The sequence below is a fragment of the Cupressus sempervirens genome, chromosome 9 (genome assembly GCF_028749045.1).
Source record: "Cupressus sempervirens isolate cs-2001-9-10 chromosome 9, ASM2874904v1, whole genome shotgun sequence".
In the NCBI taxonomy this organism is placed as follows: Eukaryota; Viridiplantae; Streptophyta; class Pinopsida; order Cupressales; family Cupressaceae; genus Cupressus; species Cupressus sempervirens.
In genome coordinates this window covers 702,310,740-702,328,668 of record NC_143126.1, presented here as the reverse complement: position 1 = coordinate 702,328,668, position 17,929 = coordinate 702,310,740, and the positions used below count along the sequence as shown (strand labels likewise).

General features: G+C 36.8%; 1 protein-coding gene across 1 annotated transcript; it reads right to left on the bottom strand.

Annotated features, from left to right (window-relative positions):
• Positions 1 to 1,769: 1,769 nt before the first annotated feature.
• On the bottom strand, positions 1,770 to 7,625 carry LOC149540663 (fructose-bisphosphate aldolase 6, cytosolic-like). The gene is made up of 2 exons (XM_089801755.1): positions 7,535 to 7,625; positions 1,770 to 3,042 (listed from the first exon to the last, which is right to left on the bottom strand). The coding sequence occupies exons 1-2, from the start codon at positions 7,560 to 7,562 to the stop codon at positions 1,991 to 1,993; spliced, it is 1,080 nt and encodes a 359-aa protein (XP_089657881.1). The 5' UTR covers positions 7,563 to 7,625; the 3' UTR covers positions 1,770 to 1,990.
• Between the last annotated feature and the right edge of the window lie 10,304 nt (positions 7,626 to 17,929).

Here is a 17,929-nt window from a genome sequence, read left to right as displayed (position 1 = left end):
AAATTCATTATAATTTCAGGTGGCAAGAGGAGTAAGGCGATATCTTCAGCCTTCTATAGAGGAAGACGCGGTATGAGCAGATTGGAGGCATGAACGAGTTTTCAAGTTTTCCCTTCCAACTAGCATTCCCGTATACTGTTAGGGCCGAAGAGATCTTGTTATAGGGTCATTACAGAGGAGATTTAAGGACGGATGGGCTCTTAGTATTTGAATTATTTGCTAGTGACATTGGAAAGGATGTTCTGAGGATTCGTTGTCGCGCGTGGACAGTCACCGTTTCATTTTTTATACAATCAGGACAAGCGGTTCGAATACCTGGCGGACTGTCTGTGTGATCTTGGCAACAGAGGAACATGTAACGGAAGCACTAAGGCTTTTCAATGTGTCTACAATGGACGCTGCACGTTCTGGTATCACTGATCAAGTAAACTTGACCCCAGAAATGTGAAGCGAAATTCAGCAAATCGAAACACAGATCAAAAGGCGAATGGGAATTGGCAATGTAATGTCTGAAAGGCGCCTTCTTGATGATTTAGCAAGAATGGGATTTAATGAATCTGTTGTTAGAAGAGCCCTCGTTGACATGCATCAGAGAGATGAAGTGAAGTACAGGAGAGAGCGACGTGTCATTGTCCGCAAAGCATAAGCTTCAATGCTTTGATTATGCGACTGCCGCACACAGGGCATCATTAACAGGCTGATGCTTTGCAGGAAATTGTACTTGGGTGCTAATGGCACAGCATCAAAGTCTTGAATAGACTGATCAATTCCAACTTGAGGGAAGATTCAGTTCTGGTGTAATCTAACGCTATGACCTCATTAACAAATGCTCTCATCTTGGAAGCTAATTTCAGGTTCCCATGACTGATCCTATTGCCAGAATTTACCAAGTTCCTCTCCCAGTTGTCCAGTTGTAATTTTCAGACTCAATTACTCTTTTGGATTACAAATAAAATATAGTACTTGTAATTGGAAGGTCCGTAGGTGTTAGGCGATGTTATTCTGAAACATTTGGGAAATTGTTCAAACATTATATTTGCCTGCATATATGGTTGACTGATTAGTTTTAGACGAATTGCTAAAGACAGCACGGGTTATCTCAAAAAGGCCATTCCAGCAGTTCAAGAGTCGGTTGCTAATTATTTGACGAAATGTCAAACCTCTGAAGTTTCAAAATGCCAAACGTTTGAATTTTTAGTATTTTTTGGTGCTGGAGAAAGCAATAACTTGACAAGGTTATTTCAGTGGTATCAGAGCTTGTATGCTAACTGTTTGACAAAATGCCTAATCATTGAAGTTTTAGTATTTTGGTGTTTAAGAGGCAAATATCCTGTCGGGGATATTTCAGTGGTATCAGAGCCTGTTTGCCATCTATTTGACGAATTGCCTCAGTACAATATTGGGATTTAGTGACCTTTATAGATAGGGTCATTTCAATCAGAGAGTTCTATCATCTTCAAATCAGCTGCACTGGTTTGACTCATCTTAAGGCAACATAGGAAAAAACAACCAAACAAAACAAAGAAAAGACCTAGTAGTTTCGAGAAATACTTATTACAGAGGTTTGCAGAGAAAACTTGTATTTCTGAATTTGTTATGTATGTTTTTAATTTCTGAATTTATTGTGCGCGATTTTTTAGCATTAACATTTTGAATCACACTCATCAAGATGGGAGCAGGAGAAGAAAACTAAATCATCATAGAATCCTTCAAATCAGCATTGGAATATTTTTATTATTCCAGAAAAGTTCTCATTGAATCATAGAGAGTTTTACCATCTTCAAATCAGCATTGTTTTTATTATTCCAGAGAAGGGGAAGAAAACTAAGTCATCGTTGAATCAGAGAGAGTTTCATCATCTTCGAATCAGCCGCACTGGTTCGACTCATCTTACAAACAACAAAGAAAAACAACCAAACAAAACAAAAGAACAGCACCTAATAGTTCCCAGAAATGCTTATTACGGAGGCCCCGAGAAAAAAGGTATAAATCAGTACTTGTAGTCCTTGACATGAAGGCTCTCGGCGACGCCAGCGGCCTGAGCAGAGTCCCCGGCATAGGTTCCCAAAGTGGCCTCAGAATTGGCCTTGCACCGTGACAAGAAGGCAGCTTGGGCCTTGCCCACATTCTCGGGCTTCCCACCCCATGTTTTCAAAGTACTGGCCTGAAGAGCCCGGCCGAAGGAGAAAGACAGAGTCCAGGGCTTCTTGACGCCCTGGAGTTTGTTCATGGCGTTCAAGTTCAAAGTGGCCTCCTCCTCACTCTGCCCACCAGACAAGAACATAATGCCGGGCACGGCAGGTGGAACGGTCCTCTGCAATGCCCGGACGGTGTACTGGGCAATCACTTCAGGACTAACTTTTGGGGCATCTGATCCGGGTGTCACCATGTTGGGCTTAAGAAGGGTGCCCTCCAGAAGGACATGGTGGTCATTGAGGGCCTTGTAACAAGCCGCAACGACCCGTTCGGTCGCATCCGCACATACGTCAATGGAATGTGAACCGTCCACGAGGATCTCTGGTTCAACAATGGGCACAAGCCCGTTTTCCTGGCATATGATGGCATAGCGAGCGAGACCATTGGCGTTCTCTTGGATGGCTAATTGGGATGGCTCATTGGGTCCGATCTTGAGAACGGCACGCCACTTTGCAAATCGGGCTCCTGCTTTGTAATAGGTTGCACACCTCTGGCCGAGGCTGTCAAGGCCCTGAGTTGTTGTCTCGCCAGCTGTGCCCGCTAGGTCGACGGTTCCCTTGTCTACTTTGATGCCCGGAAGAACTCCTGCGGCTGTGAGGATGTCCACAAATGGGGTACCGTTTGAGGACTTCTGGTAGAGGGTTTCTTCGAAGAGAATGACGCCGCTTATGAAGGGGAGGGCTCCCGGGGCTGTGAAGAGAAGCTCTCGGAGGGCTCGCCGATTGGATTCGACATTTTCGACATTGATGGAGAAAAGACGCTTGCCGATTGTTCCTGTGCTTTCGTCTGCTGCAAGAATGCCCTTTCCTGGTGTGGCTATGTAGTTGGCATTGGCTATCAGCTCATCTGAAATGGAAATGAAACAGAACAGGTCGCATTTAGATTACAGCATTAACAAAAACTGGAAATGTTTTTCTGGGTCTTAGAGAATATAATAGAGATCTTAGAGAAAATTCATTAGTTGGTTCTAGGCTTGATTGTGTCTGGGATTCTTAATATCAATTTTAAAATAATGTTCTGTTATCTATTATCAGGATAAAAGAGAATTCAAAGAAGATTAAAATGACTTTTCAGGATGAAAGAGAGTTTAAAGGAGATTAAAAGAAAGTGAAAGGACATCATATAGCTCCTTTGAACTCATTCAGGATTACGGATGTGATACTAAATATTTATGTTAAAAAATCTCAAACCCGATCAAATTCAAAAATAACTAATGAATATTTGCATGGATTGTAGAAATCTCATAACAGTAATCCTAGTAAGAATTAATTGCTTAAAAGATGGAACAATTGACGAATCTAGCATGAAATGTTTGGAAATATGACAGATCTTTCAATATCATTTCTTCTTATAATAGAAACATGAAATTTAATCAAAAATGTCGAACAAAAATTTAAAAACTCATGAGCGTCATTAACAGTAGAAATTTCATGTCTGTATTTGTGAAATGTATTCCTGACATACAGTGCTATGTATACGCAATCAAAACTAAGCAGCTAAGTCCTGAAAACTCATCACATAATCATGGAATTTCACTAGAGGTGCTCTTGAAAATACAACAGAATTTTGTTACTATGGACACAAAAGGATCTCGAAAAACACAGAAACGTTTGACAGATCTGGAATTTCCAATGAGATGAGGGTGGGTGCCCAACTTGCAAGACGTATTAACTGTATACCTCAACATTTACAAGGCGTGATGTGTACCCGTGTTTCACCACAAACAGTGGACCACACTACATGTATATAGCAAACAGTGAAACTTGATGAAGACAATTTGGAATTTCATAAGTTGAATTGCTCTTGAAAATCAGCAATGAATCTCCAAAGATCCCAACATCAGATAATTTAAAGTCCTGAGATATGTTAGAAATACCAGCAAGAAAAGTAACCGATTTTTTTTAACTGTATTCGGCAAGTTGCTAAAATACCCAGTGAAATATTGTTTTCAAAGAATGGACATCGAAAGAGAGTAATGATCAAAATTCCAGAGGTCAACCGTTCTTTAAAAACAAATATCATTTTAAGGCTTTTCTGCAGGGTGGCCATTTATCCAGTAATTGTTGGGTGACCATATGAATGTCATGCCCCATGCTTCGAATGGGCTACTTCACCAATCATGGAAAACTCTCGTTTCCCTGATTTCAGACAATAAGCATTTATTGCATTAATCAAAATTCTTCAAAAAATACAACTTTCATAAACCAATCAATAAAGGCTTAAAATTGATGTATTATAGACCACCAATTTTAGATCCTTGGTTTATGATTCTAACACTTCAGTTTCTAGAGTTATGTTTATGAAATTTTACTGCTTTTTATTGTCCAAAATAGTAAACAGCAACAGGAAAGCCGGCATATTTAAGTTCAGGTTACAAAATCTGCTTGACTCCTAAATTATCATCAATGCAATTATGCTGATGATATTGCCGATTTCCACAAGCTATGCTGATGTATTGCTGTTTCTGGATTCGAACGTGTGAAAATTGCTACAACTAATTGAGTTGATAGAACTCTCACACAACCACATCCACACACAAGCAAAACAAATATGAAATTCTGTGGAAAAGTGGGTGCAAAGATATATTGATAAATTCTACTCTGGTACATTGGTTTGAAGGATGGATCATCCTGCATGTTCTCAATATATTAACTGACGAAGACAGAAATTTCATATAAAAGGAGATACCGACACAGGGTCATACAACTGAGTTGAATTGGGAATATGTTTAGCATCAATTATTTTTTCATAATTTTTGTGCCACAATGGTAATTAATTTAAGATATGCTGTGTTTCAAAGTGACAATAGACCTCCAAGCAATTGCTGCATTTCCTTCTATAAACAAAGTCTCAAAAACTTTTACTTCAGAAAAGTACCAGATTTACTTTTCAGTAGAAGGTTCCTTCAATTAAAATTAGGCGATTTTTCGTTTCTATAAGCATACATATAAAACTGAAATTTGAAGCGAGGCACTCCCATTGTACCCCTCAAAGTAGTAAAATCTAGCAAACAGGTTAACATGCAAACCTTAAGTTTGAAGCTATCCAGAAGGTCCCATCTTAGCTAAGGTACGCTACACCCATGACATGAAAATCAAAGTGGTTTATGTGCGGGACCAGGTGATTGTGGAATATAGACCACACCAGTTCTTAAGAGAACGACAATAGAAAACTATCCAGTAATTCCATAAATGCCAAAGCTGTGCCCAATATTAACAAGGCTTCAGAGATTCAAGCCATTCTCGCTAAATGATACCACCTCACAACAGACAGCAATGACCCCACAAATAGCAACCCTTTCTAGTAGCTTTTAAAAGAGAGATCAGGAAACATGAATTAGAAAAGAAGAGCGTAAGAATAAGAAATATGGTTAAACACGTCAACCAAAGATATAAAATGAAACTTTTCAAGGCTTTGTAACAAGTCTATGTAACGTATCAAACTCGTCAAAAAACTGTCATCTAGACCTTGATCTTGGTGAAGTTACCAGAGTTATAAGCCAATCATCAGGCCCCACTGTGGCTGCAGCATTAAATGCCCTAATGGTAGATGACTAAATAGGTCATAGAGGAGATACAACCTCAACAGTTTCGGGACGACAAGTGAGTCTTTAAAGAACAACGGATGATATATGTGACAGGAAAAGGGCAGGTGTAGTAGACCTTACAAAGATGCATTGCATATGATAAATGAAATAAAGAGATTTACTAAAAAATATCGGATTTCTGCAATCTATGGCTCTAATTTTGCGAGTTTTTTCAGATCACATTCTATGATCCTTGACAGAACAATATTGTCAATAACAAGAAAAAAGGCAGGTTGCAGACAAGAACCAATGAAACAGACAAAAGAGGGGAGAAGTAACGCCTGGCTCTAGCCGAAAGGATGGAACAAGAAATATAAGAGAGATTACTATTTATACCTCGCAATAAATACGAGAGTTTTACTTGACAAGGCTAAAACAAAATTCATTCAAAAGCCGCATTTCACCAGAAACGCGTCTTAACCCTTTTCCAATAGGTGTCTCCTCTGATTCAGCTTACCGAACAAAGAACTAGTATGACCTTCCGCCAAACGATGTGAACTCAGTAAGCACTTGAACTCCTTTGATTAATGGAGAAAATATTTCAACAACAGATGGAGAAAATATTCCAACCACAGATGGAAAAAATGAAAGAAAGTTCTACACAAAAACAGAAGCCATTTTCTCTTCATCAGTAATAGAATCTGACATCTACATCTACATAGAAAGCTATCCACTACAAGATCCGAGCACAGATCTAAATTAGTGAATCATGTATGTTATCAGAAAACTAATTCCCAGACTACAAAATTTCAAATTCAGATCAAAACCTGTCAAACCAAACGATATCTATTATCAACCAATCCTATATAGGCTTGGCATTCAAAACCCACGCGAAACAAACTTGAAAGACTCAAAATCACTATCACCCAATACAAATCTTTTAAAACTTTTGAATTCTTAGTATGCACAAGCGCACCATTATCTATCAATCCCATATAAGCTTTTATTCTAAAGCCCTCATACAAGGTTTAAGGACCAAAGTAAAAAACACCCACTACAAATCTCCTAAGATAGTACCTTTCCTGTGATCCAAAAACTAAACCCAAAGAGATTAGCACAGTCCATCCGTATTCCTTACACATAACAATCCAGATAAAAATCATTATCACTACAAACACCAAAATAAACCACAACCTTGACCTTGGATTCCTTTTAACTTTTTTTTATAGATCTCACAGCTTGGACTCAAACAAATCCCTGATCAATCAAGACTTGAGCATCAAAATCCAGAACGCCCACTTCAAAAAATTTACAACCTTACCCTCTGCGTGCTCCAAACATGCAACCCAAAGAATCTAACTCACTGAATCTGCTAACATACGATCTGCATCCTTACCCACGAACCCAAATGAAATTGACGAGTCAAATAAATACAAAAACCCCAAATATCTTGGCTATTAAACCCCATCAAAAGCTACATGAGTCAAATTTTCAGATAGCTGATTAAAATCCCGTCCTAATCACTGATCATAGAAGGTCTACATCCCAAAATCTACAATATCCACTAAAATTTTCCTAAAACCCTTTTCTGCGATTCAGTCGCACTACCCATGATTAATATTTCCCTCACTTTGAAATCGATCCACATAAACCCGTATGGAACCTCGGAACGCCATAAACATCAAAACCAGAAAACATCCAGGATAACAAAGCTCATCAGAAACTAAATGAAACAAATGTTTGCATGCCTTCATGGACAGAACTCGTCATAAAATACCAGCTAAAGTCATGAGCAGGAATTGAAGTACTCACCATGGTATTTACTCTTGAAGCAAGACATCCTTTCGACTCTTGGGAGCTCACAAAAAGCTAAGATCCAGGAATTAAATCAGAGAACAACGGTATGAAATGATAAAAGTGGGTGTTAATTTATTGACAAATGCAGGAGACGGATAGGGCCTAAGAATTATCAGTCCAATGCCCCAATGCAACATCGAGCATCTCGCCGCTGCGGTGCTGACATGTACATATCTTACACGTCAGACTTGATAGTTGCAGATAGAACGATTGGAAGTCCAACTAACTACGCGATTTTAATTTAATTTATTTAATGTGGGTGGACAAAACAATAAAGGATGAATGGCTCGCTACCTTTCACAATTGATATCTTTCTTGCAGCCTGTCTACATGCGGTAGGTAAATTGGGAAATTGAATGTTTGGTACACTTACCAAGAGGGTGGCATCTAACCGGACCATAAAACCAACTCCTCAAAACAAAGACCCATCTACAACCAACGATCATATTATAAATTGATGTGGTGTTATAATTTTATTTTATTTTTTAATAGAAAATAATTATTATATTCTTATATTGGTATCAAATTCAATTGTAGTTGACTCATGAAACTATTTTATTTAATTTTTTAATAGAAATTTTTTTTATTTTATTTTTATTCTTATATTGGTATCAAATTCAACTTTAATTGACTCATGTTTCATGAGTAGTAGTTCATAAGAATCCATTTTTAGTAAGAGTACATGGTACACTTTACACTCACTATTGCAAAATATTAGTATTTCATCAAGTAAATATAAATATTAAAAATAAAGAAAAAAATACTTTGAAATTATTTTTGGTATGTCATTTTTTAAATTAGTTGTATGAATTTTACAAATAAACATCGAGTGATTTGTCCAATTATTTGGGAAAGTGTCAAAGGGCACAAAGTGTAATGACACACTTGTGATGAAGGCACCTAAATAAGATGGTGTTGAGTTTAAATCTTGTGTGTATTTGTGTGATTGTAATTAGAATGTAAATTAATCTACCGCATTAAGGCAAGGGTCCCATGGGAGGGGCTTGGGCTCTATTTTTGTGGAGTGGGTGGCTCCTTGATAAATTTTTAAGAAGGGTTACATGTTTATTTGGAATCTACTCCTGTAAAATAGGAGCTCCAACTTTTTAGCTCCCTCAATTTGAGCGTGTGAAAATGGGGTGGGGTTGAAAATAGCCCCACCAGCTTAGGGAAGAAATCTCACACTTGTCAAAACCTACTATTCATTTCCCTACTAAAATGATATAATCCCACCAAAAAATTTTGGGAAGAAATAAAATTTTCTTTTTAAAATTTATAACACCACAAGCTTCCTTGACTTTAGGAATTAATTCTTTTAAGTTGATTCACATATAAAATTCATGTGACCACTTCCTCTTAAATATTCCTAAAAATTCTCAATGGCACCCGCTCTATTTTTAAGGAAGTGGGTGCCCATGGAACCCCAGCCTAAGTTGTCTAAAACTATCCAGTTTTACCTACTTCAATTGTATCTCATTAGAAATCAATTTCATACCAAACCTTATGTCTTGATTTCTTTGAAAAGGGTAAGTATTAATGACATCATTTATTCTTTTCTTTCTTACCAAATCAAAGAAGACTAAAAGAGGGTTTTGTGGTGTCTTTTTCCTTTCTTTATGTCTATAATAAACTATTGTTTAAATATATTACTTAAACTAGTTCAAAACTAGTTTAGCATACAAATAGTATTAGCAACTAGATAAGATAAATGAAGAGCCAGGAAAACAAGAAACAAATGGTGTATACAAGAAAGAAAACAAGAAATGTGAGGCATATAAATATAGTAAATGCAATTTTAAAAAGTACTTCAATTTTTAATCAAGAGTTACTAGTTAAACTCTACAAAATTTTGAGCTAGGACATACATGATGTAGGAGCATCTTAGGTACTTTGGCAATCTTGCATCAACCAAAAAGATTTCCTTTTATTGTTCATGTTTGTTGTTTCAAGAATGGTCATTGTTGTTTGTGTTTTCTCTTTCCATGCAGTTAGCTCCTTAATGTGGACCTATTGTGGATCTTGTGCCTAAGCTTGTAAAATCTAATTGCATAGTTTGCAAGAGTTATCCTTTTCTTTTTTGAGGCATGTTGTTTTCCTGGTAGCTCAAGTAAGGTGCAAGTTTGGCTTCAGTGAGTTTTTGTTTGACATCATGGCATCTTGTGCACTTGGGAACCTCTTATTGGATCACGTGTGGACCTATCCTTGTCCCTATGGAAGTTTATTTACTTGTTTGTAATGTTGTTAAATTCTCCTTTGGGATAGAACCTATAATTTGAAATAATCTATCTAATAGGTCAACTTGTGGACTTGTTGGCTACATAATTAGATATCTACGATTAGGAAAAATAGGCTGAAGTTAGATAGAAGGAAAATATTAAGTTTTGTCTTTGTAAGCCCAAGATTTTAAGCTTGTTGATTGTAATTGGAATGTATATGGCTATAACCTAGTAGGCCTTATGCCTGGCATGTTGAATAAAGATTGTCTCATCATTTCTACATTGTTATCTATATAATTTCTTGTGATATCTCCACTAGTTGGCTTTCGTGTATAACTCTTAGCAAGGGTAGTTAAGAGGTGGACTTTATCCTCTCCTACCTTGCGTCAAGTGGTATCAGAGTAAAGCTTTCTTTCTTGCGAAGTTCAGGTGCATCTGGAACCTTGTTGAAGATTTGTTGTAGGGTGGTAGACTTAGCTTCCAACCTATAACTTGTAGAAGGTCATGATTCTTATAGGAACTATTGTCAAAATGGTTTGAGGTAGAGGAAATGCAAATAATGTTATTATGGACATGTTGAGATAGATTGCAGGTAGACTTTAAGCTTTTGAAATAACCCAAAGAAGAGGAGTACATCTTGAAGATGTTAGTCTTGAAGAAGAAGAAGCAACACTAAATCTTGAACTTGAGGTGGAATAAGATGAAGAGAGACTTATGAGAGCTTTGAATAGAGAAAATTCTAGATCTATTTTTGAGCTTTCTATCTACAAAGGAAGACTTGATATGGATGATTTGTTGGATTGGATATCTGAGATTAGGAAATATTTTGATTATGAAAGTATTCTTGAGGATAAGAAGGTATAGTAGATAAAAAGTTGAAAGGACATGCATCTCTTTGGTGGGAACACTTACAAACTGATAGACAAAGAAGATGAAAAGAAAAGATCAAGACTTGGGTAAAGATGGTTGGTAAGTTGAAAAAGAGATGCCTTCTTGTTGATTATCAATTAATTTTTTGAGGAGAATACAAAATCTGAGCCAGAAAGACATGACTGTGAAGGATTACACTGAATAATTCTACAAGTTAGACATTAGATTTGGACTTGTTGATGATGAAGTTAAGAAGGTTGCTAGATATTTGAATGGATTGAGGACTTTTATACAAGGTGGAATCAGTTTTATAAAGATGGAATGTGTAGAGGATACATATTTATATGTCTTGAAGGCTTAAGAATTACTAGTGAAGAAACAAGAGTATAGACAGAGAGCAAGAGGTGGAAGATTTCAACAAAGCAAAGGAAGATCTCATGGAGAAAGTAGTAGATCTCAAAGCACATCTAGTGAAAACGGTAAATCCAAATGGAGAGAAGATAGTGGAAGTAGAGGAAGAGGTAATTATATTAGTTACTCTAGGAATAACAATAATGGAAAGGGGGAAGATAGATCTTGGTTCAAAGGAAATTGTTTTAAGTGTGGAGAAGAAGGACATAGAGCTTTTGAATGTAACTTTTTTGGTAAGAAAGTGGGAAGTAGTAGTAGAAATGTTTTGATTCAAGAAGATGTTGGAAATGATTGAAAAGATCATGAATGAAGGATAATGGAACTGGTAAAGAATGTTTTCAATCATTGTTTTGTCATTGATGTCAAACTTGCTACTTGCAGGAATGACAATTGCTTTAGTGATCCAAATACTATTAATTGGTTGATTGACAAGGAGGTAGCAATCAATAAGATGTAACTAGAGTACCTGAGAGAAAAGGTTGAAGTTATGATGATGTAATGAAGTACAAGGATCAACTAAGCCATTGATGAAATAGTGTATTGATGACATACTCTAAGACACAAAAGATGGACACACTGAGACACGTGATGTAAGGATTAACTAAGTGCTGAACAGATTCTCAGTTGAAGCCGAGCAAGCTCAACTTAGTGTATGTCGAGTGATCTTCAGGTGCCGAGTGAATATCAAGTGCTAAGCAGTCTTCAAGTGCCGAGTGAAGATCAAGTGTCGAGTAGCAGAAAAGATAATAAGTGTCGAGTAAGTCTTCAAGTGTCGAGCAAGATATAAGTGTCGAGTGATATTGAAGTGCCAAGTGAATTTCAAGATTCGAGTTTCACAGAATTGCTTTAGGTGTCGAGCACCAGTAAATAACATTAAGAAGCCAAGTAACACAAAAGGTGTCGAGCATCAATAAATCAATGATGCTGAGTTGCTGCATTATTTTGAAAAGTCAAAGATTCGCCAGATCTAAGCTGACATGGTAGTTATCTAGAATTTTGTGAACTAGATAAAAGATGAGAATGATGAGCTCGTGGCACAGAACACTATGTAAAAAAAAGATTTGGTGAATGCTAATGGATTTATCATGAAGTTTCCAAAAGAAACAATTTGGAGGGAAAAACAATACCATTTTCTCAAGAGAAAATTAAGATTTGAGCAGGAAATGAAGAACAGAACTTCTTTATAAGGAGTTACAGGTCAGAGATTAAGTGTGCATGCATGAGAGGGAGTTGGTCATAAGTGTAAGAAGCCAAGAAGAGTAAGAACAAAACATCAAGACTCTGAAGTTGATCAAGTGACCAAAAGATTGCATTGGCATAATGAGTGGAAGAACTCAAGGAGACAGATCTTGAAGGGTGAACAAGCTGTCAGCACTGCAAAGGAGGAAAGCCAAGCAAAGAAGAGAACTGAAGAAGTGATCTGAAATCTGCAAAGTTGAAGTTGCAATTTGTATCAGGTCAAGACTCTTCTAATACTTTCGTACCATTGTATTAGATATTGAAATCCTACATTGATAGGTTAGCTTAACAGCTAGGTGGATAAGCCTCAAGAAAAGAATAGAAGATCCCTAGGAGAAGAACAAAGAGATCCTCAGGAGAAGGATAAAGAGATCCTTAGGAGGAGGATAGAAGATCCTTAGAGAGGGATGACAGATTCTTTTGAGAAGGTGACTGAAAATCCCATGGACTTGGGTGAGCCTAATAGCTCTATGTAAATCCTTTAACAGGGTGACATTCCAAATTGAATGTTCTTAAATCCTTTAACAAGGTCACATTTAACAATGTGTTGTAGCCTTTAACAGGGCAGACCATCAAAAGTGGTTGAAATCAATTGCGCAATTATTTTGTGGGTATCATCCCCACTCCAGTTTTACCTTCTTATTCTTGGAGGGTTTCTGGGTTATCAAATCCTTAGTGTTATGGTGTGATGCACGTTTACTTTTCATAGTTGTTTAATGTTTAATTGTATGGATGATAATTTCAGTTATGTGCCATTAAGGATTTGTAGAAAGAGTTTTATTGGATATCATTAGACCTTGGATAACTAATTCACCCCCCCCCCTCCCCCCTCTCAGCTATTCTAAATAATTCTAACGATTGGTATCAGAGCCCACTGTTGATTTGTTTCAAGGTACTAGCAGTAGGAAGATCAAGATGTCCAAGAGAGAAGTTCCTAAGCTAAACAAAGACAACTTTGTTGCATAGCAAAGTTTGATGAAGCTACACCTCGAATCAATAGGCAACTATGCACAAACCTCAATCACAAATGATCATGTAGACCCTACAGGACCCCTCACTACAGATGATATGAGCAAGAAAAAAGAGCACAATCAAGCAATGTTAGATATTACATCCGCACTAAGCTATGCCGAGTATGATGACATCAAAGGATGTGATACATCACATTAGATGTGGAATACATTATCAAGAATCTATGGAGGAGATGACAATGTCAAGAGAGCCAAAAGAGAAAGTCTAAGAGGAAAATTTGATGATATGAAAATGGAAGAATGAGAGAATGCTATTCAATACGGTGCAAGGATGAAAGAAGTAGTCAGTGCCATAAGAAGCCTAGGAGGACAGTTAGCAGAAGAAACAATATGCAGCAAATACTTGAGAACTTTTCTTCCCATCTATGCTATAAGAGTGTCAGCCATCCAAGAGCTAAGGTGTGTACCAGGCAAGACAGTGACATTTGAAGGAATAATTGGAAGACTCACTACCTTTGAGTTATCCAACTTTGACAACTACAAGCCAGAAAACTGTGAATCTGCATTCAAAGCTAAGATGAAGATAAAAGACAATGATGAGGTGCAAACAAAGAAAAAGAATGGAAAAGAAAAGTATGTATCTAGTGACATCAACACTGATGAAGATGACGTAGCAAGAAGATTTCACAGAGGAAGAGGCAAATTCAAAGGTAAGCTATCAATCATTTGTTTCAATTGTAATGAAGTTGGTCACATTACAACCAGATGCACACAAAAGAAAAATTATAAGGATGGAGGCAACTTCAAGAACAAGAAAGAGGAAAACAAGGACTACAAAGGTAAAGGCAAAAGATGCTACATTGTTGAAGAAGACTCTGACGAAAATGATGATGAAGTAGTCTATGTGGCTATGAAAGATGAATCAGATGAAGAAGAAGCAACTACCCTGGTAACCTCCATGAACAAGAATGATAGATGGATCATAGACAACGAATGCTCTCATCACATGACTGGAGACAAAAGTAAGTTCATTACCTTTACTCAATATGAAGGAAATAGTGTTAGATTTGGTAACAATGCACCATGTTAGATCAAAGGGAAAGGTAGTATCAAGCTTACTGAAAAGATATCATGTGATAATGCATACTATGTTGAAGGATTGAATTATAACTTGTTAAGTGTCTTACAGTTAGGCAACATAGGATGTAAGGTTGAATTTGAAAAATGAATTGCTAAGATTTATGATTCTCAAGGAAGTCTAATAGGAAAAGGTGATCAAACTAGGAGTAATTTGTTTTACCTTGACATGGAAGATGCTTCCTGTCTTTTTGTTCAAACTGATGATGTATGGTTATGGCATAAGAGGCTATGTCATGTAAATTTTGACAATCTGATAAGCATCAGCAAAATGAAGAAAGTCAGAGGACTACCAAAGTTGAAGAAACCTAATAACGTCATGTGCAAACAATGTCAACTAGGGAAGATGACCAAGTCAACTTTCAAAAGCAAGACTTATACGTCTAATGAAGTATTAGTGCTAGTTCATATTGACTTGTGTAGTCCTATAGAAGTACAAAGCTACAAAGGTGACAGATACATAATGCTATTTGTAGATGACTATTCAAGGATGATGATAGTCATGTTCCTAAAACAAAAATTAGATGCATTTCAAATATTCAAATGGTACTTGGCTACAGTTGAGAAAGAAACTGGAAAGAGCCTAAAATGTCTCAGATCTGATAGAGGAGGTGAATTCACATCAAGAAAATTTGAAGAGCTCTGTAATGAAAGAGGAATCAAAAGATAGACATCAACACCTAGGACTCCACCTCAGAATGGTATAGCAGAGAGAAGGAATAGATCAGTTATTGACTGTGCCTGGACCTTAATGATGGAGAAAAATGTTGCACTCAAGCACTGGAGAGAAGTTGTAAGTACTGCAGTCTACACACTCAATAGAGTTCAAGTCAAGAAAGGTACAAATGCAACACCTTTTGAATTATGGTATGGGCATTCTCCTAATGTAAAACATTTCAAAATATTTGGATGTAAATGCTATATATATAAAGAGTCTAGAAATGGAAAGTTTGATGCCAAGAATGAGGAAGGCACATTTCTTGGTTATTCTACTAGAAGCAAAACTTATAAGTGCTTGAATGTTAACACTAACAAAGTATTAGAAAGCACAAATATGAAATTTGATGAGCTTGCAGAAGTTCAAAGTATTGAAAACACCAAGAAAGCAAAGGAATAGAAGACCTTTGTATACTTTTATGAAGAAGTTGCAACCTAGAATGACAATCAACGACAGAATCTAGTATCTGCTGAGTCACAGATAGTGAATGCCGAACAACAGACACATTCAGAAGCCAAGCAACAGAATACAAAAAATGTCCATTCAGACTTTGAGAACAGCCAACATGAAGAAAATGAACAAATATCTGATGAAAATATGCATGAAGATTCAAATTCTGAAAGAGACAATATGCAAACAAGGAAAGAACCAATATTGGCAAAGTATGTAAGAAGAAATCATCCTACAGATCAAATTATTGGAAATAAAGAGGCAAGACCAATGACAAGGAATAGACTCAGAAATGAAACATGTCTGCTCAGCAAAATGGAACCAAAAATAGTAAGTGAAGCCATAACAGATGATGACTGGTATAATGCTATGAAAGAAGAAATAGAACAAATTGAGAAGAACAAGACATGGACCTTAGTCTCAAGACCGGCTAACAAGAATGTGATTGGAACCAAGTGGGTGTTCAGAAACAAGTTAGATGAGAATGGTGAAATCACAAGAAACAAGGCAAGACTAGTTTGCAAAGGATATGCACAAGAAGAAGGACTGGGTTATGGAGAAAATTTTGCTCTAGTTGCTAGAATGGAAGGAGTAAGGACCTTACTGGCATATGCAGCCTTCAAAGGATTTAAGGTCTATCAGATGGATGTAAAGTCTACATTTCTGAATGGTATACTTGAAGAGGAAGTCTAAATAGAGCAACCAGAAGGTTTTGTTGATGAAAAGAACAAAAATAAGGTATGTAAACTACATAAGGCTCTATATGGATTAAAACAAGCTCCTAGAGCTTGGTATGAGAGACTTCACAAGTATTTGGTGCAAATAGGACTTGAAAGAACTGATGATAACAACAACATGTAAATCAAATTAGAAGAAGGTAAGGATATTCTTGTATCTGAAATATTTGTGGATGATATAGTTTTTGGAGGAAAGGAAGTACTGTGCAAAAGTTTTGCTGACAAAATGAAACATGAGTTTGAAATGTCTATGTTTGGAGAAATCAAATTCTTTGTAGGATCGCAAGTACATCAACTAAGACATGGTATATTTGTGACACAATCAAAATACATCAAGGAGATACTCAAGAAGTTTGAATTGGAAGACTCCAAACCAGTCAACACACCAATGGCAACAGGACATAAGCTATCTAAAAATGATGAATCAGCTGAAGTCAATCAGACAATGTACAGATCCATGATTGGAAAGCTACAATATGTTGTACATAGTAGACCAGACATAGCACTAGCAGTTGGAATAGTGGCTAGATTCTCTGCCAATCCTAGAGAAAATCATCTCATGGCAGTAAAGAGGATAATGAGGTATCTCAAAGGAACTGATGATTTTCGCCTATATTACAAAAAGAATGAGAAGTTTGAGCTTAATGTATACACAAACGCAGATTGGGGAGGAAACATTGATGACAGAAAAAGCACAAGTGGAGGAGCATTATTCTTAGGAAAAAGGCTAGTTACTTGGACTAGTAAGAAATAAACATGTACGTCTCAGTCCACTACAGAAGCAGAATACGTGGCAGCAACAGTCAATTGCACAAACATTGTGTGGCTTAAACATCTATTAAAAGGAATGAAAGAAGAGGTAACTAAACCTGTGACATTGTATTGTGATAATACAAGTACTATAAACATATCCAAGAATCCAGTAATGCATTCAAAAACCAAGCATATTGCAATCAAGTATCACTATGTTAGAGAATTGGTGGAAGACAAACAAGTGAAGATGGAGTACATTCACACAAAGGAACAAACTATAGATATCTTCACCAAACCATTTCCTAAGGATGCATATGAATATCTTAGAAGCAAGTTGGGGGTAATACCCCTAACTCAAGCAGACTAAAGCAACATAGAAGTTGCCCTACATCAACAGGAGTAGATCATTGAAATATCAGAAGTGTGATGCAAAGGATGACAACAGGAGCAAAAATTCCAGATCAGTCACAAGCATGGTGACAGAGGGAGAAAAACATGAAGATGCAAAGTCTCTATCTAGCATGTTAAAGATGCTACATCTTTGGCATTTATGTCAAAGAGGGAGATACATGAGAAACTAATCAGATCAATCCAAATAAGAGGGAGATATATATGGAGATATAGATGAAGGATCAAGAATACGGAGTAAGGATGTAGTAGTACAGAAGGAGAAGTAGAACAAAGGATTCAGTTGTATCAGTTATATACCAAGCAGGAAACGTATGTAATTTTGGTGGTAACTAAGTTGATTAGCTTAATCATTTGATCAGTTTGGTTTGCCATCAATGCCAAAGAGGGAGATTGTTGGAAATGATTGAAAAGATCACGAATGAAGGATAATGGAACTG